The sequence below is a fragment of the Diabrotica virgifera genome, chromosome 4 (assembly GCF_917563875.1).
Source record: "Diabrotica virgifera virgifera chromosome 4, PGI_DIABVI_V3a".
NCBI classification, from domain to species: domain Eukaryota; kingdom Metazoa; phylum Arthropoda; class Insecta; order Coleoptera; family Chrysomelidae; genus Diabrotica; species Diabrotica virgifera.
The window spans coordinates 33,267,197-33,291,772 of record NC_065446.1 but is presented as its reverse complement, the minus strand read 5'-3'; the positions used below and the strand labels follow the sequence as shown (position 1 = coordinate 33,291,772).

Here is a 24,576-nt window from a genome sequence, read left to right as displayed (position 1 = left end):
CGAGACGAACTACCACATAAAAAATTATAATCACAAATAAAGAACTAAAAAGGGATAACTAGATAATATAAAACATAAGTAATATCAAATAGTTCTGTAAATAATTTTTACATCATGTGCACTCATATTTTATGTGATTCAGAACGCTTTTGTTTAAATTTCACAGTTTTCGCCCAATAATTCTAACATACATTATAAATATGCTTGATAAGAAAATATATTTTTATTTTTAAATTTTTAATTAGTCTATTAATGATGATTATACACTCTAAAAAAATAAATACGAGAAATATTGGTTGCATACCTGAAAGAGTAGAATGTCTGAAAGCCTTGAAAAAGTAAAAGTAGAATTTGACATTGACATTGACAATCGAACATATCACAGTATGACAGGTTCCTATGAATATTTTTAAAAATATTTTGAATTTTTCACTAAAGTAAAGTTTAAATTTGAAGTATAGAACATGGATATTTTTCGGAGAATATTTGGGCTACATCATAATGAAGATCAGTCCAATAGGTATGTATTTAAGATAACGTGCAATTGAAAAAAATACTCACAGTTCTAGAAAAATCTGGTAATAAGTCTGATAGCCCAGTGTGTATGAGTCTGATAGCTGAATGTACAAATAAATTTTATTTTGTTTTAATGACTAATCACAAAACAGAAAAAAAAACAAAATATTTTATAAAAAAAATGAAAACATTGCATCATATTTAAATGAACATCCAGCAACAAAACATTTATTGCTTTTAAACATTTGTTATTGACTTCATAATTAATTATTTCATTAAGTTGACTTATAAGGTTTGTTCCAACACAACGAGAAACCGTCCATGTAAGGATCACCGTCCAGCGCAGTAAACAAAATAACCCTTGGAAATCATGATGTACAGACACAGAATGCATGGAACGTATTATTTTATAGTAACGTGATCGTTACATGACGGTTCTTGGTTGTGTTGGATTGGAACAAACCTATAAATAGAAGTGGGATAATTATAAATTATTATTTATAAATCATCATAATCATTGGCTCTGCAATCGATAGTGGGTCTCTGCCTGTTCTAGGATCAGCTTCCATTCTTTCCTATCCTTCGCCTTGGTTTTAAAATTTCATATTCTATTCCGATGATTAGCTGTAAATTCTTATGTAAATTAAGTGTGCCATTCCACACAGGCAACAGTGGTTAGCCATGGTCGCTGATCCTCGCCACCGTGGCGTCCATTACAAAATCATTGGGGCTACAAAAATCACCTGTTTCAGCCACTTTGTAGGTCCACAGGGTAGAGCTGCAGAGTGGTTCATCTGTTTTAAACCTTAGTAGCCTAGCCACCGCAGCCTGTTTATTTTAATGGACCTAACAATACTAGGTTCACTGTAAAGCCAGTAAAGCTCAAAATTATAACCTTTATAAATATGTCTGAGGAGTTTATAGTCAAAACAACCTAAATATTCTTCATCGTTTTTTGTTATCGTCTAAGTTTCTGATGTGTAAATTGAGGATGGGCTTGATAAGAGTTCTGTATAGCAATATTTTCATCCTTTTTGGGACTGTGTTTGATGTTAAATGTTTCTTTAATCCATAGCATGCTCTTTTTGCTAGTTATACAGGGTGTCACGAAAAGATTGGTCATAAATTATACCACAGATTCTGGGGTCAAAAGTAGGTCGATTGAACCTCACTTACCTATATACAATAGTGCACACAAAAAAAGTTACAGCTCTTTGAAGTTACAAAATGAAAATCAATTTTTTTTCATAGATCAAAAACTCTCAGAGATTTTTTATTGAAAATTGACATGTGGCATTTCTATGGCAGCAACATCTTAAAAAAAAATTAAGTGAAATTTGTGCACCCCATAAACATTTTATGGGGTTTTGTTCCCTTAAATCCCCCCAAACTTTTGTGTACGTTCCAATTAAATTATTATTGTGGCACCATTAGTTAAACACAATGTTTTTAAAACTTTTTGCCTCCTAGTTCTTTTTCGATAAGCCAGTGTTTATCGAGATATTTTGAATATTTGTCGAATCCACCACATATTTGTATATGGTTAAGTACGATTATAGAGACCTGTTAATAATCTGAAAATTTATTTATAATTTACATTTTTAGGTATATTTTGAAAAAGAAGCTACATCTCGATAAAAGGTGACTTATGAAAAAAAAGACTAAGAGGCAAAAGTTTTAAAAACACTGTGTTTAACTAATGGCGCCACAATAATTGTTTAATTGGAACATACACAAACATTTGGGGGGTTTAAAGGAACAAAACCTCCATAAAAATTTTTACGTAAATATATTGAAAAAGAAGCCGCATCTCGATAAAAACTGGCTTATCGAAAAAATACTAGGAGGCAAAAAAGTTTTAAAAACGTTTTGTTTAACTAATGGTACCACAATAATGAATTAATTGGAACGTATACAAAAGTTTGGGGGAGTTTAAGGGAACAAAATCCCCATAAATTTTTATGGGGTGGAAAAATTTCACTACAATTTTGTTTTAAGATGTTCCTGCCATAAGAATGATACATGTCCATTTTCAATAAAAAATCTCTAATAGTCTTCGATATATTGAAAAAAATCGATTTTCATTTTGTAACTTCAAAGGGCTGTAACTTTTTTTATGAGTACATTTGTACTAAAGGTAAGTTAGGTTCAATCGAACTATTTTTGATCCCAGAATGTGTGGTATAATTTATGACCAATCTTTTCGGACACCCTGTATATTATACAGGGTGTTTCAAAAAAGGTAACCCCGTCTCTAGGGTAGGTAAAAAACTGAAAAATAATTGGGGTTTGCTTAGTAAAAAATTTTTGTAACGCCATCCGTTTTCAATATACAGGGCGTTGAAGAAAAAAAAATTTACGCATTTTTGAAAATTGAAAAATTGAAACAAGGTTTAAAAACTCTAATTATTGTTGATTTATCGTCATAACAATCAATAAATGTCAGATTTCCATGTCACACTTGGAGAAAATAGAGGTATACCTATTATAACTTTATCATTACTACCAGCATCAATTATTACTTCATAATTTTCAAATCAAAATATTCCGAAAACGGTACACGGTATCGAGTTTTACCAAGAGTACCTTTTTCGTGTAAAATTGAATGATGTTTAAGTTTACTTGAAATTTTGATTAATAATTATACTCTTAAAAAAATTATATTGACTCTATGAAAATCAGATATAAAAACAAATTCATGGGATGTATCAGCTTCCAAAACATATTCGTATAAAATTTCATTACAATGTTGCCAGTAGTTTCGGCAAAATCGTAAAAAATGCGTAATTCTTTTTTCTTCAACGCCCTGTATCTTGAAAACGGATGGCGTTACAAAATTTTTTACTAAGCAAACCCCAATTATTTTTCAGTTTTTTACCTACCCTAGAGACGAGATTACCTTTTTTTGAAACACCCTGTATTGGGACTGTGCAAGTTCGGAAAAGCGACACCTGGTTTCTTCGCTCTGCACTTTTATTCACACTTTTAATTATATTGGCCAATCATATGGTCCTGGTTGCTGGATAATTGTCAAGGCCATAGTCCAAAAAAATAATAAGAATAAATAAGATTCAGATTATGTTGTTAAAACGTAAACAATTGTATGTAGTAAATAAAATTAGTTATTAAAATGCAGTAATGCAAGCAAAATACAATTAATTACATTTACCTTTATATAATAATTGTGGAGCAATATATAATTTTTCTTCTTCATTGACAGTAGATATGAAATATACGTCAATTTGACAATTTCAATTGAAAATGAATTATTTAAGAAAGTTACAATATTTCTCCGCTATTCTCGCACGATCGTTTCGCGTATCGCCTCCAAGTACCTACTTGCACACCGCGAATACAGGGTGTTTGGTAAAGAATGGGCCATAGCTTAACCTTAGATTCCAGAACTTAAAATAGGTCGATTTAAGCTAACTTACCTTAGTATAAAAGTTAATAATAACCGAAATACAGGGTGTCAAAGATACACTTTTATTTTATTTATTCTTGAATATTTTCGGACAGACATGGGATAACAACACCAAATTTAAGCAGGGGTTTTTTGGGACGATAAATCTAAATTCACCACCAAAAATGATCTATTACCCAAAGAGCGCCACCTACACCTTTCAGCACTCATTTAATACGTTAAATTTTTTACTACCCACTCTATATACTTTTTAATCAAAACTTTTATTCTCTTAATATTTTTACTTAAAAAAGGTATACTACATTCATCTTGTTAAACTCAACCATTTTCAAGATAAACGCATTTTAAATCTGCGAGGCAACCATCTTCATCTATTTTAGAACCATTCATTCTCGAGATCCGATCACAAGTGTGGTAAATATTCAATCAGACCACATAGAAACATCCAACTCTGTCAAATTCCTGGGTATCTACATTGACCAATATCTGCAATGGGATGTACACCTATTGCAGTTATGTAAAAAACTGAACTCTGCATGCTACTCAATAAGAGTGCTTAAAGAGTACTTACAGCAGGATACTCTTCTTACTGTTTATTATGCTAACTTTTATTCTCAACTATGTTATGGAATCATGTTTTGGGGAAATGCAATGGCAACATCAAAGCTTCTTATCATTCAGAAAAAAGTAGTACGGATTATTCTTGGGATGAAAATCAAGGACTCATGCAGGGGGAAATTTAAACTACTAAATATACTTACTTTTCCAGCCATCTACATTTATGAATGTTTAAAGTTTCTTTTTAAGGACCCTTCATTATTTAACCATTACATCCCCAGTCATACCCATCACACAAGAGCTCTAAACCTAACTATCCCTAGACACAGGCTTACTCTAACAGAATGGAGTCCACTATATGCCTGTATCAAATTCTACAAATTACCATCAGCGTTAAAACAAGAGATTCAATTTGGAAGATTTAAAAGAGAGTTATTTAAATATCTGGTCATTGTAGAACCATATACTGTGGTGGAATACCTAGAGTATTAGTTGTTTTGTTTTGTTTTTGTAATATGTAATGTCTTATTTTTAATTTTAATTATGATAATTGTTCTATGCACTTTAGATTTATACAATCTCTTTTTTTTACTTTTTATATAATCTAAAGTTAAGCTAGGGCCCATTCTTTACCAAACACCCTGTATATGTTCATTTCTGCAGTTACTGTATTACTTTGGTTGATTTGTGAGCCTAGATATATGAACTCTCTTGCTCCTTTCGAAAGTATATGTTCTAACTGTTAGATCTTCTGATTTTGCTACTTGCATATTATGTGCCCCCTTCATATATTCAGTTTTACTAGTATTAACATGTAGTCCCATTCTTTTTGCAGCTGCTTCCAATGATGTAAACAATTGGACCAGATACGCCTTTCTTCTTGTTATGATATCGATGTCATATGCATGCCTGCATGAGCTAGTATTTGTACACTGCTGTTAATAATGGTTCCTCTTGTCGTTATTCCAGATTCTCTAATAGCTTTAGATGCTAATGCTTAACAGATTAATTTCACTATATGTACCTAGTAAACTTGAGAAACTGAAATAAATTTTCATAAATTTATACGCATAATAAACCATGTTGTTCTGAAGCTATTTATAATAAACCATATTCTTTATATTATATGAAATATTACAATATCAGACTCTAGACAAGCAGATTCTTCTTCTTCTTCCTACTTTATAAATAGCCTCAATGACTATTTTACTTCGGTTTTAGCCTCAATTGACGTCTGACCATCTTTTCCTCGGTCGTCCCAATGATCTTCCATTTGGAGATTTGTCTCTTGCTGTACATACTGTTCTATTTTCTGTCATTCTTTTCTATATGTTGATTCCATTCTATTTTTCTTCTTTTGGTTCACATGTTTATTTCTTCTATACCACATCTCACTCGTATTTCCTCACTTCTTACTCTGTCTCTTAGAGTTTGGTTTGTTATTTTTCGTAAGACTTTTATTTCTGCTGTTTCCATTAGTCTTTGTGTTTTCGCAGTTTCGACAAGTAGTCGAGGAAATGAAGCTGAAAAAATGGCAAAACCTCGCAATTTTTTCGTCCAGCATCGATTTGTACAAAAATTTGGGATTAGGCTCATTACACCCTCTAGTTCATTTTCTATATTGAGCCGTTGTACGCTTTTGGTTTTTTAAGGGTGAAAACTACTCCTAATTGTAAAAAATTATAAAATAACATTTTAAACTTTAATATTGTCAACATTTGGTTCTTATTAGTTACATAATGATTGTTTTATGCTTTAAGATATACTATCATAATATTTCAACCCTTAAAACCACCCTTGTTGGAGCTATATATAAAAAATTTACTTATTCTAAAAGAATAATTTCGGCTTGCATCGATTTACATAAAAATTTGGGATTAGGATTATCTCACCCTGTAGTTCATATTCTATATCATGCTTAAGGGCGTTGATTATTTTTAGGGGTGTAAACTACCCCTTATTGTCAAAAATTATATAAAAACATTGTAAACTTTAATATGGGTAAAATTTAGTTTTGATTGGCTAAAAATAATGATTGTTTTATGCTTTAGGATATAATATCATAATATTTCAACCCTTAAAAACCACCCTTAAGAACATTACAATTTTTATAAGTAGATAATTTAATAGATCTATACAGAAAAAAAAGTAGAATTAAAGAATTACAAAAACATTTATTTGCACAAAAATACAAATTTACAAATATGTAGAAGTACAAAATACAAATGGTTTTTAGGTCATCTTCCAGTATACGAACCAGTTCTGTGGTATTATACATGCATTGAAAATGTTCCATAATCGGACTATTCAAATATTTCGAAAAAAAATTCGTTTTCTAAACATAGCTCCTTAATTTTTGGCGATAAAAAGATTTTTCAAAAAGGATTTTATAGGATTTTTGAAGAGCTATAAGACCGTGTAAATTAAATTCCGTCAGATCCCTTAGTTTTTACTTAGAGTGAGTTTAAAGGGCTCGAATAAGGGCGTGTTTGCTCGTAAATAGAGGTTTTAAACAGCTGTATCTCGCTAAATATTCACTTTAATGAAAATCTATGCAAAACATAATTTTAACTATTAAAAAAGCTACAATTTAGTGGTCTATCGTTTTTTCATATCTCCAGTATTCTCGGAGATATTTTGAAGTAAAAGGTGAAAAATACGAAATTGCAAAAAATCAATTTTTCTTTAAACTCCAATTTTTCTAAAATTAGGCCTTTTAAATAGGTCAAACTTTTTGGGTGTATTGAAAATACATATATACAAGGAATTACAGAAAGGTGAAGACCAATTTTTAATTAGGAGGGTAGTTAGGGGGTAATCTTCACTGATTTTTTCGTAGAGAAAAGCAGGCATCGACCTTTTTTTGATCATAAGTCGCTCTATTTTCATGCTGGAATTTTTTATTATTATTTTTTGAAAGTACTAATTGTATGCTTGAAAAAAGATTATGTAAGTTTTCCTCGAAAAATGCAAAGTTTTCCCGTTATTTGGCTTTGAATATTTCAAATTATGCATTTGACGAGAAAAGCTAACCTTTAACATGCCGTATCTCGGTTTGTATTGGTCTTAAAGACATTATAGAAAAAGAATTTAGTTTACGTTACTAAAAGATACAATTCTGTTATTTGCAGTTTTTTGATTAAATGCGTATTTTTCGAGGTATTCTCAAAAAACCCTCTAAAAAATAGATTTTTCGACGAAAAACTGTTACTTTTAAGCGCGAATAACTCGAAAAATATTAATTTTACGAAGAAAATGTAAAATACATTTTTTTCTTAGAATCACTTTTTACATCGATTTACATGGCTAAAATGTAATAAAAAATTCCCACCCCCGAGTTGGGGTGGCAACCACCCCCAAGGTTTTAGCGTACAGCGGCATGATATAGAAAATGATCCTTGGACTATTCCCTACCTTCTGTGAAAATTTCAAGTAAATCCATGCTGGACGAAAAAATTGCGAGCCAAAATGCTTCATTTCCTCGACTAAAGTAGATTGTTGTCATTAAATGTTTGACAAAATAACTGTATCTAAGTAATAATTAAACTATTGTCTTTCAAGATCTTGGGGAGTTCCTACAGTAAATGATAGAACAGATGGACCTGATAATGTTGTTCCTGAAGACCCATTTAATAGAAGAAGTTTTGACGTTTTTTCGGATCCCATCCAAATGCATCAATATTTTGAAAGTCAGTTGAATGAAATGCTTAAAATGTTTGGGTTTCATGGAAATGGAGAATTTTCTAGTAAGTAACAAATACCCTGAAATAAATAAATGTACATAATATATCAAGACTTTCTATCTGAAGTGTTTTATTCTATCCATTTTAGACCATTGTGTGTTGGAACAAACTTTATGTAAGTCATAAATTTTATGACACATAAAGTTTGTTCCAACTTTCAATAAAGTTTGTTCCAAATTTTTGTATCGTTCAGTGACAAGTGACAATAATTCAAAAACTGTAGGTCAGCCAATGAGTACCTATTGAAATCTGAAACGATCATCACGAAGCTGTCTCTGGACGATCACATTTTTTCTTGGAACAATCAGATGGATGATGCGATCAATGATCGTCATTTTGTTGGAATGAATTTTGTTTATACGCTGTGAGCTCGTACGTAGAGGGGATATTTACAAATTCGCGAGCGCCAGTAGTGGCAAGTCTGTAAATGTTTACCGGATATTTGACATACATGTCAAAGTGATCAATTTAAAATTAAAATTAAAAACATTAATTATAAAAATATTAGTTGGTCAAAGCTGTGGTATATATTTTTACCTTAAATATACTTACGTTTTAAATACTGAATTTAGGTTTTTTTAATGTTCCGTAATATGTAATTATAATTTAATCTAAAAATCTTAGCGCCATCTACACGATAATTGTGAAAGTATCCGAAGTAAGAAATTCATATTTTATCAATAGAACGTCAAAATGATTAGCAAAATCTTAAAAAAATCGATTACAATTTAATTACTTTTTTGCGTTGTAAATGTTAAGCGATAAACATTTAAATAATAAATTTAAAAATTACCGGTGAAAGTTGAATTAGTAATCCGCTAGGAGCGCCACCAGCGAAGCTCAGAGCGTATAGCACAGGAGCAGATCAATACATGATGGTTTTTCTTGTATTAAAAAAAAAGAATGTGTGTCTACTTTGTACGCACGTAAGAAGTTATTCTTCTATTATATAATTTCAACGAAGTAAATATACTTAACAGGTTATTTGTATTTCATTTAAATATTAAACTAACTTTCTTATCTACCACTTTCAAATTTTTTTTATTAAAACAACCAAAAATTAAAAAAAAATATATGAATCGTCCAGGATTGGAACCCGCGACCTTCCGTGTGCTTCCGTTCTCTGACCCACCGCTCTATCAACTACGCCACGGAGCTTTTTTTAAGTGACACCTAAGTTTCGGATATAATTACAACACGGTGACAAATAGACATATAAAAATGTTATACATACATAATATTTTATTATCTTACTACAGAGAAAGACATTTTCAAAAATTATAATAAATAATACATTTACTAAAAACACTAATATATTCTTTTAATGACTTTTTGCGCTGATACATAATATACATATGGGCCATTCCACGAACATACGCCTGTTTTGGATTACTTCGGCAACGAATATTTTACTGTACAAAATAAGAAGAACGAAAGTAAATTGCAAATTACATTGTTGTTTATTGGAATAATTATTAGTGCCATTTACTTTCGTACTTCTTATGTTGCACAGTAAAATATTCGTTGTCGAAGTAATCCAAAACAGGCGTATGTTCGTGGAATGGCCCATACATACCTATCTTAAAAGATTAGCAACTAAACGCCATACTGTCTGTGTGCGCATGCGCGCAGATTTATGAAATTTTACTCTCAACCGCGCCAAAAGAAGAATAACTTCAAAAAACTATAGTTTGTTCCCATAATCTCTTATTATTGCTGTTTCCATCCATCTTTATGTGATGTTCTATGATTTTTTTTAAGATAATTATCCCATCTCAAATGTAATCTCTTCCATAGGAATACCAAGGATAGTACAGCCAGTTTTAAAAAAGAGTTAAGGCCATCGGTACATAATTCGCAAATATTTTACGGCTATCCCTACTTTTTCTGCCTTTAAGCGGCAAATTACGTGTAGTAAAATTCACACTGGTGTGGATATGTAAACATTACTAGAATGTCATTCTACTTGAAAACGTCATCATTCACTTAAAGAGATGGCTTTTGAATGTTCTTGGATAACTGTTATTTGTATAATTGCAAATTATTAAATTAGTTAATAAATGTGATAATTTTTTCACTAACTATGTATTCAGTAATTGTAATAATTTATATGTACAACAAAAACTAATACTCCATCGAGAAAAGAGGAAAAGTGTTAGTGATTTTTTAATAATATATTGTTACTATGGAACGCTTATTACAATTTTGAACATCTTTAACAACAAAATACTTGGATCACAGAATATATTATCCTGATGTATTCTCTGCTTGGATCTTCCACAGATAATACACAATAAATAACTTTTTATTAAGTTCACGTCTTAAATAAATTATTTATCAAATACACTATAAGTATATCAATATTATTTAATCAACAACTCAAAATATTCCCATTGCCACGTCAAATATTTAAAATTGTCACTGATTGTCACTGTCTGACTGACAATATGCTGACAATATTCTATTCGACTGAGTGCGTTGTAAGACAAAGATAGATTTGGAAAATATTACCACGGACATTGTGTTAATTTTTTTCGAATCCTGAAAAAACCAATAAATTAATATTTTTGAAAAATTTAGACGCAGAGTGAAAGATTAAATTATTACCGAGGGCCGAAAGTCCCTTAGAATAAATAAAAAGTTTATTTTGAATGAGATATTTGAAATTAAAAATCACACTAAATTTTCTCTTAGTTTTTCACCCCGGTGACTTATTAAAATAAACATTATAGAGGTTCTCAGGGACTTTCGGCTCTCGCTAATAACGTAATCTTTCATTCTGCGTTTAAATTTTTCAAAAATACTTATTAGTTTTCTCAGGATTCGAAAAAAATTAATCCCCATTTAAATAGCATTGCAGCCGCAAATACGTACCCATCCCCTTAAGAACATCTGTATTTATAAGATATCTTTCTTTGATGTTCCTTTAATAAGAGATCTTTTGTAAGTCTTACTTTTTGGAGCAATCTCATTTGGTTTTTGTTTTATACAAATTTTCTCTCATTGAAACCATTTCTCTCGCTACTCAGAATATTTTTAGTTTAATTTTACTTTACCAAGGTGTGACAGCTTTCATGGCAAGTGTCTTACGCAGTTTGAACATCCAGAAAGAGTCAGCTGCAATATTGACCAAAAACGAGAATAAACAAATCTTTCTTATGTTCTGTGCTGTTCTATCTGTTTATGGAAGTGTTATATGAATTATTTTAGGAACCAATATTAAATTTTTTGTAATTCTGTTATTTGAACTAGACAGGTCCTTATTGAAATATTGTATCATCTCTTTTGCAAGAGAACTGAAATTAGACTTGAGAGTTAGGTGTTATATTTTCTCCACTCTGCTTTATGAGATAGAAGCATGGACACAACGCATCGACTGCTAAAAAGTTGGAAGCATTTGAACTGTGGGTGTATAGAAGAATCCTAAACAAACAACGAAATCATGAGAAGAGTCAACAATAGAATGGAAATATTGGAAGCTATCAAGACACGAAAGCTGCAATACCCTGGGCATGTTATGTGTAATGAGAGATACAACATACTTCAATTAATTATACAAAGCAAAATCCAGGCAAGAGATGTATAGGAAGGAGAAGAATCTCATGGTTGCGCAACTTGATGGAATGGTACGGATGCACATCAATCAAACAATTCAGAGCAGCAGCGTCTAAGATCAGAATAGCCATGATGATTGCCAACCTACGTCGCGGAGATGGCGCGTAAAGAAGAAGGATCATCTCTTTTGTATGACTTGTTTATCATAAGCTGCTCACTTTTAAATTAAGTGTAATTAAGTGGCAGAGGAATGCTTGTTTAACTTTAAATTTTTTTGAAGTGAAAACTTCTTTAGGGACGTTGTGCGATTTTTGGATAGAGGAAAAAGCATTAAATTTGCTACCGTCATCGCGACCGTCATTGCGACCGTCACCGCTTATGCTATATATTATTTTGTATGTATATGTATATAAATTGTATAGAAATATTTTTAAATGTAAAATGAATGTAAAACCTATTTTAGGATGCGGAAAAAGTATTTATTTCGCGACCGTCATCTATTTGGCGAAATAAATTTAGTACGTATCTATATTATGTGTATGTAGATATACATAAATTGTATAGAAGTATGTATTTAAATTTAAAATAAATTAATGTAAAACCTATTTTTGAATGGGGAAAAAGGATTTAGTTCGCGACCGTCATCACAACCGTCATCTCTTCTACGAAATAAATTTTGTACGTATATTTATTGAAGTGAAAACTTCTTTAGGGATTGTGCACTTTTTGGATGGGAAAATGTATTAAATTGGCGACCGTCATCCCGACACAAGAATCTACAGGTCGAGCAAGTCTTGTAAATTTCACGATTGCGAGCCACGTTTCACGCAACCGTGTTTGCGTACTTTTGTTTCGAGTTGCGTGGTCGTGCGGAGTTATATTTACCAATTCGCGCAATCGTACTTGAGACGCTGTGTCAGGTGAGGTGTGAGGTGTTTGAAAATTTGTGTAACTTGATTGCTTGATTCTGTGGTGTGAAAGTGGTTAAACTTTTGTTTTATTTTTTTTTTGTTTGTTTTTGTTGTTGCGAATATATCGCAGAAAGTTTTTAGATGAAGTAATTGTATGATGAAGATAACACAGAAAATACAAGAGGGCAGCATACTTTGCAAAACAATTGTTACAATTTGAAATCAACAATTTGTTAAGTTGTTGTCTTGCAGGTAAAAAAAGTGACTTTTTAAAAAAATTATATCTTGGAAACTAAAAATTATTTTTATTTATAATTGAAACATGTAAAAGTATAGTACTCTCAAAAAAATTTCAGCCAAAAATATTCATTTTTGTAGAGTTGACTGCAATTTTTCGACAACAGCCCTTTTTTGCAGTGAGCAGCATAACAAGTCCAGTCTCATCTGAAATCAAAGTTTCTTGTAGTTTATACCTCTGGCTAGTGAATGAACAAAGGATTTTTATTAGATGAGGTCATTTTTGTTTTATAAAAAAACTACTTTAAAAATGAGAAAAATTGGGGTCAAAAATGTGTTTAAACTTATGTAAAATCTTCAAATTTCATTTTTTTTAATTCCTTCGTTCATATTCTAGCCAGAGGTATAAACTACAAGAAACTTTTTGATCTCAGATGAGAGTAGTTATGCTGCCAACGCAAAAAAACTTAAACTCTACAAAAATGAATATTTTTGGCTGAAACTTTTTTTGAGACTACCTTAAGTACTATACTTTTACATGTTCCAATTATAAATAAAAATAAATTTTAGTTTTCGAGATATAATTTTTTTAAAGTCACTTTTTTTACCCACAAGACCTATGTAACCCCTTAAAAAAATGTTTGGAAGAATATGTTTGATGGCCAAGATGCATACATATATTTAGAAGGAAAGTTCCTGATTTCTGTAGTATAATACATAATACCGAAGAGGAAGTAGCCCTAAGCGCCGGACTCCACTTGCGATTTGTAGTTGTGAAGATTGAACACATTCTTTCAAATAGAAGTCAATCCATGATTATTTAGTCACAAATGGATTGACTTGTATTTGAAACAATCTGTTCAATCTTCCTGATTACAAATCGCAAGTGGAGTGCGGCGGTAATAACACCAAAATATTCCATATAGGTCCATAGAAGGTACACAGACATTGAAAAATTCCTGGAATATCCCCGAAAACATGTTCCCTGAACATCCCAGGAAAATCCTGTGTCAGCATTTTAAACATTACCTGAATGTCTTATTGGAACATTCCATGAATGTCCACGAATGTTCTCTGGACATTCAAAATATATTTTGTAGACATTCCCTGGATATACCAGAAATACAGTGATGAGCGCTCTAATAACCGGCAAAATAGCACAAAAGATGTATTAAGTAGTGAGATAAAAAGACATGAAACTAGTTGAGCTGGGAAATTTAGCGATATTAACTTATACATTTAGATTGTATTGATTGTGTACCACCTTCAGACGTATCAGACGAGTTTGGAAACTACCACTGTCACAGTGACAGTTTTAGTTGACATACTCCTCCGATATGTGTAAAGGTGGGATCAATATAACGTAAATTTAAAGGTTAATTTCGCTAAATTTCCCAGCTCGACTAGTTTCATTTCTTTTTATCTCACAACTAAATATGTTGCCCATATTTTGCCGGTTATTAGGGCACTTATCACTGTACATCCTTGCTGATGTGACAATACCTCCTATCTGTTTTTTCATGAGTTTTGTATGAGAGATGGAAAAACATGTTTTAAGGTCACCTCCTGTGTTCATATGTAAGTTTTGACTTGTTTTGTAGTTCATAGATAGTTTAATTTACTACAAAACAAGTCAAAAAATATCATATGAAAACAGGAGGTGACCCTAAGACAAGTTTTTAGTCTCTCTTACAAAACTCATGAAAAAACAGATAGGATGTATTATTACATCACTGACGATATGTGGCCATACCAAATAATACATCCTTCATAAATATAAACATTTTTATTGAACAAAATCTTTTCATACATTTTTTTAATGCAATTTACTGATATTCCTAATTATTTCAAAAAAATGTGTCACATTTGCTTTGTAAACCTTTCTTTTGCCTTTCGTAGCCACATATTCCGTTTCCTTCGTGGTTTTTTGTAGACCACTTCTCTCAGCTGATTCTAAAAAAAATGGTAATTTTTCTATCCTTTACAATTAACAATCAGAAGAAATATTATTTACAGATAATGATATGCATAATAATAATAGGTTTGTTCTAGCATCAGTTTGAAACCATCAGCGAATAGTGGACCAGTGCGAGTAGAGGGGATCGCACTGGTGACTGTATTATGTTCTTTTACTGACCAACTGTTTGCTGATGGTTTTTGACTAGTTTGACTGTTTGCTAGAACAAACCTAATAATAATAAATATTTTGTATTTTGACAATGACATCTGATGTGGAAGTCACAACATTAATAAAATTATTTTTTCAAGTTAACTTTCACATGCGCGTCTTAAAATTGTACTTTTAATACTTATATCATAAATAACTATTAAAACTATCTTAAGAGGAAACAGTATCGATCAACAGGTAGCGAAAATGTGTTCCAAGATTGCGGCTGTAATTTTGAATATTTTTCAAGATATTTGGCACACATATTCGTAATATAATAAAGAATGGCGGTACAGAGCCCAATTTGAAAAATATATTATTATGTGGAAATTACTCTGTAATTAAATACAATATAAAAAAAACGAGCTTGTAACGCCATTAAGAAGAACAAAAAAATACACTTTCTTCAAATACAACTTTTTTATCCGATTTTGTGTTATTTTGGAACTACTAAAATTTTTTATTTCATTAGTAGTTCCAAAATTACACAAAATCTAGGCATCGGATAAAAAAGTTTATTTGAAGAAAGTGTATTTTTTTGTTCTTCTTAATGGCGGTACAGGCTCGTTTTTTAAATATTGTATAATTACAGAGTAATTTCCACATATTAATATATTTTTCAAATTGGGCTCTGTACCGCCATTCTTTATTATTTTACGAATACGTGTGCCAAATGCCTTGAAAAAATATTCAAAATTACAGTGACAATCTTGGAACACGTTTTGGCTACCTGTTTATCGCTACTGTATTACCTTAAAACATTGTAATTTGCTAAACCAGTATATTTTACTCTACTACTACTCTACTAGCTACCTCATTTTCCACTGTTTCTAAAGACTTGTTTACATGGGTAGAGTTTTGAGGAGAGTAGAGTAGCGGTAGTACTCTACCAAAAATGGCTTGATACCATTCACATGAGGAGAGTACAAGTATAGTACTGATGCTAGTATAGTGAAACCGATTTTTGTATTTTTAAACACTCTTGATTATACGTGCACCTTAAATTCTTAATTTTTTGCTTAAGCTCGTTTACTCCAAAGCCCCCTTTGCCATTCTTTCGACGATTTCATCCTCCGCAGCTTGCTGCAAACTTTTATTTCTGTAGTATACACTACCTAAATTCCATAAACACTGGTATTCGCCGTATTATAGCTCTACAAGTTTTAAAGTTTCATATTCAGTGAACTTCATTTTCACTATTTACACAAAACACAATTCCAGCCAGAATGACAGCGCCCCCATGTACTCTCCTACCTACTCTCTTCTGCCATAATTGAGCGTGTTCCATGGGTAGAGTGTGCAGCCGAGTAGACATTTTGGCAGTAGTGGTGGTCATAGAGTAGTTACTTTGCCATAGGTTGCTAGTCACTCTACTTTAACTCCAACTATACACTCTACCAGCTATTCTACTGTGCTGAGCATTTTTACAGGTAGAGTTACTCTACTCTATCAAGTACTTGCAACATTACTCTACCTGTGTAAACAAGTCTTAAATCTACTGAATGAAAATCTACTTAATCTTAATCTACTCTTAATGAAAAATGTCTAAAATCATTTACCCACCTAGTATTATTGTAGAATATAAGACAGTCCAGTGCCTTATAAATAATTTCAATATGAATATTTTTTCCTTTAATTCTCCTTTGATACCACTCCATTTTAGATTTTGGGGAACTTATTTCATTGTGTTTATAGCCCATATTTATTGAAGGAACCCAATCTGGAGATTGTTATTATCGATTAAGTCGGCTGGTTTTCCTATAAGATTAAAATGTTAACATCTTCAAAAATCGTTACTGTTGTAATTGTAACTTACCAGATATAAAATGATTACAGCAGACAGGACAGGAAAATTTTCATTTCGCTAGTAAAACCTGTACATTGTATTGCATTTAACCATTGTTGTCTCTCAGATACCTTATTTAGTTCAGTTTAAAAGTGAACTTTATCTTGACTTTATCACAATTACTTTGCATTTCACACTTCAAAACACAACACCAATGAAGCATATTATCTTTCTAAATTAATACTTCCAGAGAAAATGTTAAATTAATCTTTGTACAACACAAAATTACAAAGAAATACAACTAAAATTATCTAAAACTAGTTAAGAACAGATAGATTAAGATTTATCTTTTACACCCAGTAGCCATATTGACATATTGATTTAATTTTGACAGCATGTTGGAACGGATTTAAATTTGGTAAATATAACTCCGCACGACCACGCAACTCGAAACACAAGTACGCAAACACGGTTGCGTGAAGCGTGGCTCGCAATCGTGAAATTTACGAGACTTGCTCGACCTGTAGATTCTTGTCATCCCGACCGTCATCGCTTAGAAGAAATCAATTTTTGAAGTGAAATCTTCTTGAGGAACGTTGTGCACTTTTTGGATGGGGAAAATATTAAATAAGCGATCATCATCGCGACCGTCATCGCTTCGACGAAATAAATTTTTGAAGTGAAAATTTCTTTAGGGGCGTTGTGCACTTTTTGGATGGAAAAAGTATTAAATTAGCGACCGTCATCGATTCGAAGAAATTGATTTTTGAAGTAAAAACTTCTTGAGGGGCGTTGTGCACTTTTTGGATGGGGAAAAATTATTAAATTAGCGACCGTCATCTCTTCGACGAAATAAATATTTGAAGTGAAAACTTCTTTAGGGACGTTGTGCACTTTTTTGATGGAAAAAAGTATTATTAGCGACCGTCATCGCGACCATCATCGCTTCGACGAAATAAATATTTGAAGTGAAAACTTCTTGGGGGACGTTGTGCATTTTTTGGATAGGGAAAAAGTATTAAATTAGGGAACTTCATCGCTTTGACGAAATAAATTTTTGAATTGAAAATTTATTTAGGGACGATGTGCACTTCTTGGAGGGGAAAAAGTATTGAATTTGCGACCGTCATCACTTCGCTGAAATACATTTTGTACGTATATAAATTACGTGTATGTATACATAAATAGCATAGGGCATACGCATCGCGTAATATAGGACTCACACTTCTTTTTGGATGGGGAAAAAGCATTGAGCTCGTAATTTATTTACTATAAGAAGTTTTCACTTCTGTCGGCACTCCCACGAGTGCCTTCAATTTTTTTTATTAAAAGTATTAATGATTTATTCTTTTATTTTTAGTTGGATTTCCTGATGTACACGACAGTTGGTCACAGACACCACAACAACACAAAAATGAGAATACTCAAAATGTACGTGATCAGTTTTTGAAACCAGGTTATGAAAAGCCTAAAACACAATATTCGGAAATGGTAGATAAAGATCTAGATGATAGGTAAGTCAAATTGTAGTGGTAGCTTGTGTTACATAATATAGATAGCATATACAGAGTGAGTTTTATGTATGGAAACACTCAATTATCTCGAAAACGGCTTGCACGATTTTATAGATTTTGGTACATATTGGTTTTCTAATACGGCCGATATTATAGTGCTAACTACATTGTTGTCAAATCAGCCGTTTTTCTGTAAATCTAATGAACTTTCTTGTTTCAAGTGGAATACCCTGTATATTTTTTACGTTTTGAAGTCCATAAGAAATACTGATTATTTTTCGTGTTATATTCTCTATACCTAAATGCCATAGTTTTGGAGTTATTGCTACATTTATTAAAAAAAAAAAATTTAAACAAATTTTAAAAATCAAATCTTTTCGGCCTGGGTAAACATTATTTTAGGTTGTTTGGATCATTGGGAACAAAAGGATCTTGTGTAATTTTTCTCCAAAATTAATCGTTTCCGAGTTATAAACAATTTAAGACTGAAAAAATCGAATAATGACGATTTTCAAGGTTCAAAAACATATATAAAAAAATACTATTTTTAAAACTGCGAACTACCCAAGTTCAAGTTCAAGCCTTATTTTATCAGCTACCGATAAGTAATTTGAGCTTGTTTCATTGTAAAACATTGTTTTTAGTTGTTAATGGTGCCCGATCGCCCGTGCTCTCATATGCACTTCATTAACAATTAAAAAACAATGTTTTAGAATAAAACGAGCCAAAAACTCTTATGGCAAGCTATTAGAAGAAGAGTTGAGCTTTAATTTAGGTACTTAGTAATTTCAAAAGTTATATTTTTTAATTGTGTTTTTGAACCTTGAAAATCGTCATTATGCGATTTTTTCAGTTTTAAATTGTTTATTACTGGAGAACGATTAATTTAAGAGAAAAATTACAAAAGACCTTTTTTGTTCCCACTGATCCAAAGAACGTAAAGTAATGTCTAACCGGGCCGAAAAAATTGATTTTATAATTTGTTTAATTTTTTTTTTAATAAATGTAGCAATAACTCCGAAATTATGAAATTTGGGTGAAAGGAATATAACATGATAAATAATCAGTATGTCTTAAGGACTTCAAAACGCAAAAAATATACAGAGGATTCCATTTGAAAAAGTTCATTAGATTTCCAGAAAAACGGAAGATCTGACAACAATGTAATTAGCACTATAATATCGGCCGCATTAGAAAACTTCTATCTACCAAAATCTATAAATATCGTGCAAGCCGTTTTAGAGATAATTGAGTGTTTCCATATATAAAACTCACTCTGTATATATATGTTTTAGAATTAAATCTGGCGATATAGCTTCTGTGTTAGGTGAAAAATTCAATCACCAAATTACTCCACATGAACCACAGATTTCTAAGAAGAACTTTTTTTATGGAACGAGTCAAAGTATGAGAACAATTGTAAATCCAGATGGGGTAAGTTTCATTTTTAAGAAGTGTTGTACTTTAAAAGAGTTAAGACTTTTTTGCAAATACGGTGCGAATATCGAAAAAAAAATCGTGGACAATCATTCAGCCGTGTGATGGATGACCGAAGTTATCTTTAACGTAAAGTTATCCTGTAGTTAAGTTATAATCCTCGAATTGGTGTGATGTATCATATTTAACTTAACTACTTGCGTTATTTCTTGACAGTTCTTGAGTTATCTGATATATCAACTGTCACTTTATAACGCGACGTTAAACCTTAAGTTATGAGATAACTCTCTAGTTATGTAAGGTTAGGTTCATCTTTTTACTTGTTTTTAGACAGAAATCAAGTTAATTTAGAAGCTAACAATGTAATAGTTAATAATAGAAGGGTAAGACAATTTTAAAAATTATACAAAAATTAAATCGAGAGATATAAGTTGAAATTTTATTTTAAGTACCTACTGAGCTTTCTATCCAGAGTTGCCATATGATATTTTATAAATATCCAACTTAGAAACTGAAATTCCCTCAAATGGAAGCTCAAATACCCCAAATTTAAATTTTTGCCACATTTTAATAAATTAGTAGTCAAATGAAGAGAACAGTAAACCAAAATTATACTACTTATCAACGAGGGCCCTGCAAATAATTAATATTTCCTATCGTCTTTGATTATATGGGAGTATAATATACAGTTCCATGTACAGTTACGATCATTGAATAGTTTACAGGCTTACGTTTAAACGCACCTTTTACGCCAAAGTGACGTTGCCAGTGGTGTACCTAGAATAGGTTGATCAGAATTAAAAAACCTAAATATTATACTCGTAAATCTATTTTACAAAACTTAATAAAATGGAAAGTATAGAAAGAAGTTTTTTTGACTAAAATAGATTATGGTCTTAATAACGAAAATAAGGAAGTCTGGTTTTAAAATAACCATTTTATTTTACATCTATTTTACATTAAATAATGACAAACGATGATAAATAAACAATAATTAATTTTTGGTGGAAGCCCCATTATTGCAATACAACTTTGCAGTCTTCTGTTCATAGATACATAACACCAATTCCCTCATATTATACTCACCAAACTCTTCACATGCCTGCTCAATTGCTTCCCATCTTATAAACTCTTACTCGGCCATTGCTATATGACTGAAATACTTTTTCATCGGTAACCCTAGACCAAACCTTCTTCATGTTTGGCAATTTCTGTTGCTTTTTGCGCATCACTTAAATGCATTCTAACTATTTTGGAGGAATTTGATATCGTTTTATTTTATTTTTCAACACTCGCGAAACTTCTGACAAGCACTGACTGTTTAAAATTTTTTGACTTTTACATTTATCAAATCCGTACGACAGTGCAATTTTACAGTATTACAATATAAAAATTAAGGTGTAAACTATTCAGTGACCGTAACTGTACATTCGCAAATTTAATTTACCATGACCCCTTAAAATCCGCCATAATTATCCGCCCCAAAAAATTTCCCAAGAAGCTTTCAAATTACCTCAAAATTGTGGAAAATACACCAATCTGACAACCCTGTTTCTATCTACCGTTTGAAACACCACCAAACCCGAACAGCAACAAACCCGAACAGCTGGTTGCTGTTCGGCACTGTTCGGTCATCGACGGTGGTCGACGATGGGTATGTATTTGCTTTTACGGTCATCTACCCATCTTGTAGCATGTTCCGAACAATCTCTCGCGCTCACTCCAACTTGTACTATTTCTACATAAGGTTCTCTTTGTTACGTCAATCTTTGTTCCTCAAATGATATTTCTAATAGAACGTGGAAGAAATAACTATCTCGTAACTGTGAAGAATATATCGCACCGAATTTTACCTAAATAGTTATGGGCATCGTTATACCTGAGAGTACTCTTAACTTTAACTCAAACGTTAAAGATAACTTCGGTCATCTATCACATGGCTGATTATGTCTGAATACGCTATCTAAATGTCTTTCTAATGATGTGTCACACATGGATGATGTATGTATCGTAAAAATATGTCCCACTTAGAACATAACTTGACATGTTTCCTCATTTCTTTAATATCTAACAAATAAGTACTGCCAAATATCGAGGTGGACTGTTTTTATTGGCCCACCCTGTATGTATTTATTTTTTAAATAAAAAACCACTTGAAATATTTTTGATAAATTTAATCTAACCATATCCGTAATTTTTTTGTAGTCAATTGAAACCCATCGCACGATGAGGGACAACGATGGTAATGAAGAAAGCACTGTTTGTCATAAAATCGGGGATAAGGAATATTGTGTCATCAAAAAGAAGAATAAACACGGTCAAGAAGAAGTAACTGAAAATTACACAAATATGACAGAACAGGAGAAAGATATATTTACAAAACCTAGACATTCTCCGCAAATTCAAGATAGGACCGGCCCTTCTGATTTTCCTTGGAGTAAATTTTTCTAATTTGATGTTACATTGGAACCTTATTTATTAAAAAGTACAAACCTAAAGGTAGAATCTATAGTCACACGATGTTATAGATCATCAAAAATACATGAAAGTTAACAGTTACCATTCTAATGCAAAAGATTGGCATACAATACTGCCAAGAATGTCATTTATGCACTAATTGAATGATTTTATTTTTAGGTTTGTGCTTTAGCCAAAAAATAGTTTGAATTAAATAAATATGTTTATATATTAGATTTGTTGCTTAGTTTGAGTGATACTATGTAATATTAAAAAGTTATTTATTATATTAAATATGTATTTTATCTATACACATTTAATGAATTTAACAATCTTAACTTAAAGGCTTAAGCTTAATTACTTATCCTCTTCATACTTTGTCAACTTAAACTTCGTGTCCCGTCCATTTTTCACTAGACTATAAGATGTAGTTGTTTACCCAGCTTTCACATCCAAATAACATGGAAGGTATTTCTTGTATTGCTCTTCAATGTTCTGTGACTATTATGAGTCAACACAACACTAAAATTAAAAACCAATGTGATAACAAATAAACCAAATGAAATTATATCTCGCAGAAGAACAATAGGGTTTTAGGTCGAGAAGAAGAAGATCTTCCATCGTCGCTCTATTTATAAGGAGGCAAGTTCAAGAGAAATCATTAGAATATAACAAAACCGGCAAACTTGTTTCATGGACCTTAATCATTTGACAGGGTAAACTTAAAGGACGTTATCCACTTATTGTACGCAGGAGAGATACCTCTAGGAATAATCAAAACTGTTTCAAAATGGATTCAGACGAAATAGAGCCACCACAGAGACTATATTCATACTCACACACATGCCCGTATCAGCCCCGGGGGACATGTGATACCTATCTGATCCCCTCCACCCCAAGCTATACCACCACCCCTCCCCATCGAAGGACATACCGAAGGGGGAGGCGTTGAACTTAACGTTACTTTGGATGCCCTGGGTACAAGGTCCCTATACCATAGGTTGTATGGTAACTTTGACATTGACAAATGAAATATTGTCATCGTGACGTCACCCAGACGATCAATTTTACGAATTGTTTGTAAACATAATAGGATACGTGGTTTGGAGGCTATATTTTGTTATTAAATATCGTTAGTGTTTTAATTTGTGTTTATATCTTGAGATATATTGTATCTATAGATATCATTAAGTGTTTTTAGTATAATAACTTAAACCCAAAACTCTTTTACAAGTGTTAAGATACATTTTAATGTGGTTGTATTAAGTACCTACTGGATTTTCTTTCTGCTGTATTGTATAGTAAAGAACATTCTTGTATAGAGACATTACAGTTCTGTAATGTCTCTTGCGGTTCTTCACATCAAGTTTACATCATCTGTGTAGGTTGCAATCTGCTTAGACTTATTGAACAATATATCTAATTAAGTCTATAGATAATAGATCTATTATATGTAATTGTTTCATATAAAATTATAACCAATATTGCAGCCATCTGAAGATCGTTTGAATAAACAATTATAAACTAAATGAATATATAAAATGGGGAAAATTCCCTTTATTGCACTGAAATTGTATTTTTGTATAATTTACTGTTAATGTAAAACTTCACAGGTACCTATTGAATGGAATCATAATGTTTTAATAGTTTTAGATATTATAATCCAGTACCTAACGTAATCAGATGCTCTTATGTTAAACTTAAGAGAAAAACTACTAATTTTGATACATAAATCTTTAGTTGAATCTCTTTTTCACCATGGTTTACATGTTAGGAGGAATTTATAATAATGTACTACATGCATTATCCCCAATTCAAAATTATTATATACCTACTCAAAATCATTTAAAAAAGTAAATTGTATTCAACCCATTATTAATATACCTAGGATATTTGAATGATTTAGTCCCATATATACACAAGAAAGAATCTCCTTCTGCTTTAATTAAGTAGTAATGCTATTCTACTGCATATATTTAATTGCAATTATATTCTATGATTTTTGTAACTCTACAGGTATCTACCACATTTTTTTAAAGAATATATGAAATAAATAGTCATTAAAAATCCAAACGTATTTTTTTTAAATATACACATTTTCAATACATTCCTACTTTCCGAGTTCATTTCAATGAGTGAACTGAATGAATTTGTATGCAGCATTCTGGGTGACGTCACTCCCGCCATTAGATTCTCGACGCTGATTGGTGGAAAGTTACCATGCAACCTGTCTATTTATGAACCTTGCCCTGGGTAATGGGACCTGGAGCT

General features: G+C 31.6%; 1 protein-coding gene and 1 long non-coding RNA gene across 2 annotated transcripts; one reads left to right on the top strand and one right to left on the bottom strand.

The window, feature by feature from the left end:
- The first annotated feature begins 353 nt into the window (after positions 1-353).
- Positions 354-22,649, top strand: LOC126883485 (uncharacterized). The gene is made up of 5 exons (XM_050649077.1): positions 354-520; positions 8,060-8,244; positions 18,258-18,411; positions 19,707-19,845; positions 22,054-22,649. The coding sequence occupies exons 1-5, from the start codon at positions 465-467 to the stop codon at positions 22,297-22,299; spliced, it is 780 nt and encodes a 259-aa protein (XP_050505034.1). The 5' UTR covers positions 354-464; the 3' UTR covers positions 22,300-22,649.
- LOC126883488 (uncharacterized) lies at positions 14,716-17,430 on the bottom strand. The gene is made up of 3 exons (XR_007697670.1): positions 16,928-17,430; positions 16,675-16,869; positions 14,716-14,897 (listed from the first exon to the last, which is right to left on the bottom strand). It is a non-coding gene; the product is annotated as an uncharacterized LOC126883488 (long non-coding RNA).
- Positions 22,650-24,576: the final 1,927 nt, after the last annotated feature.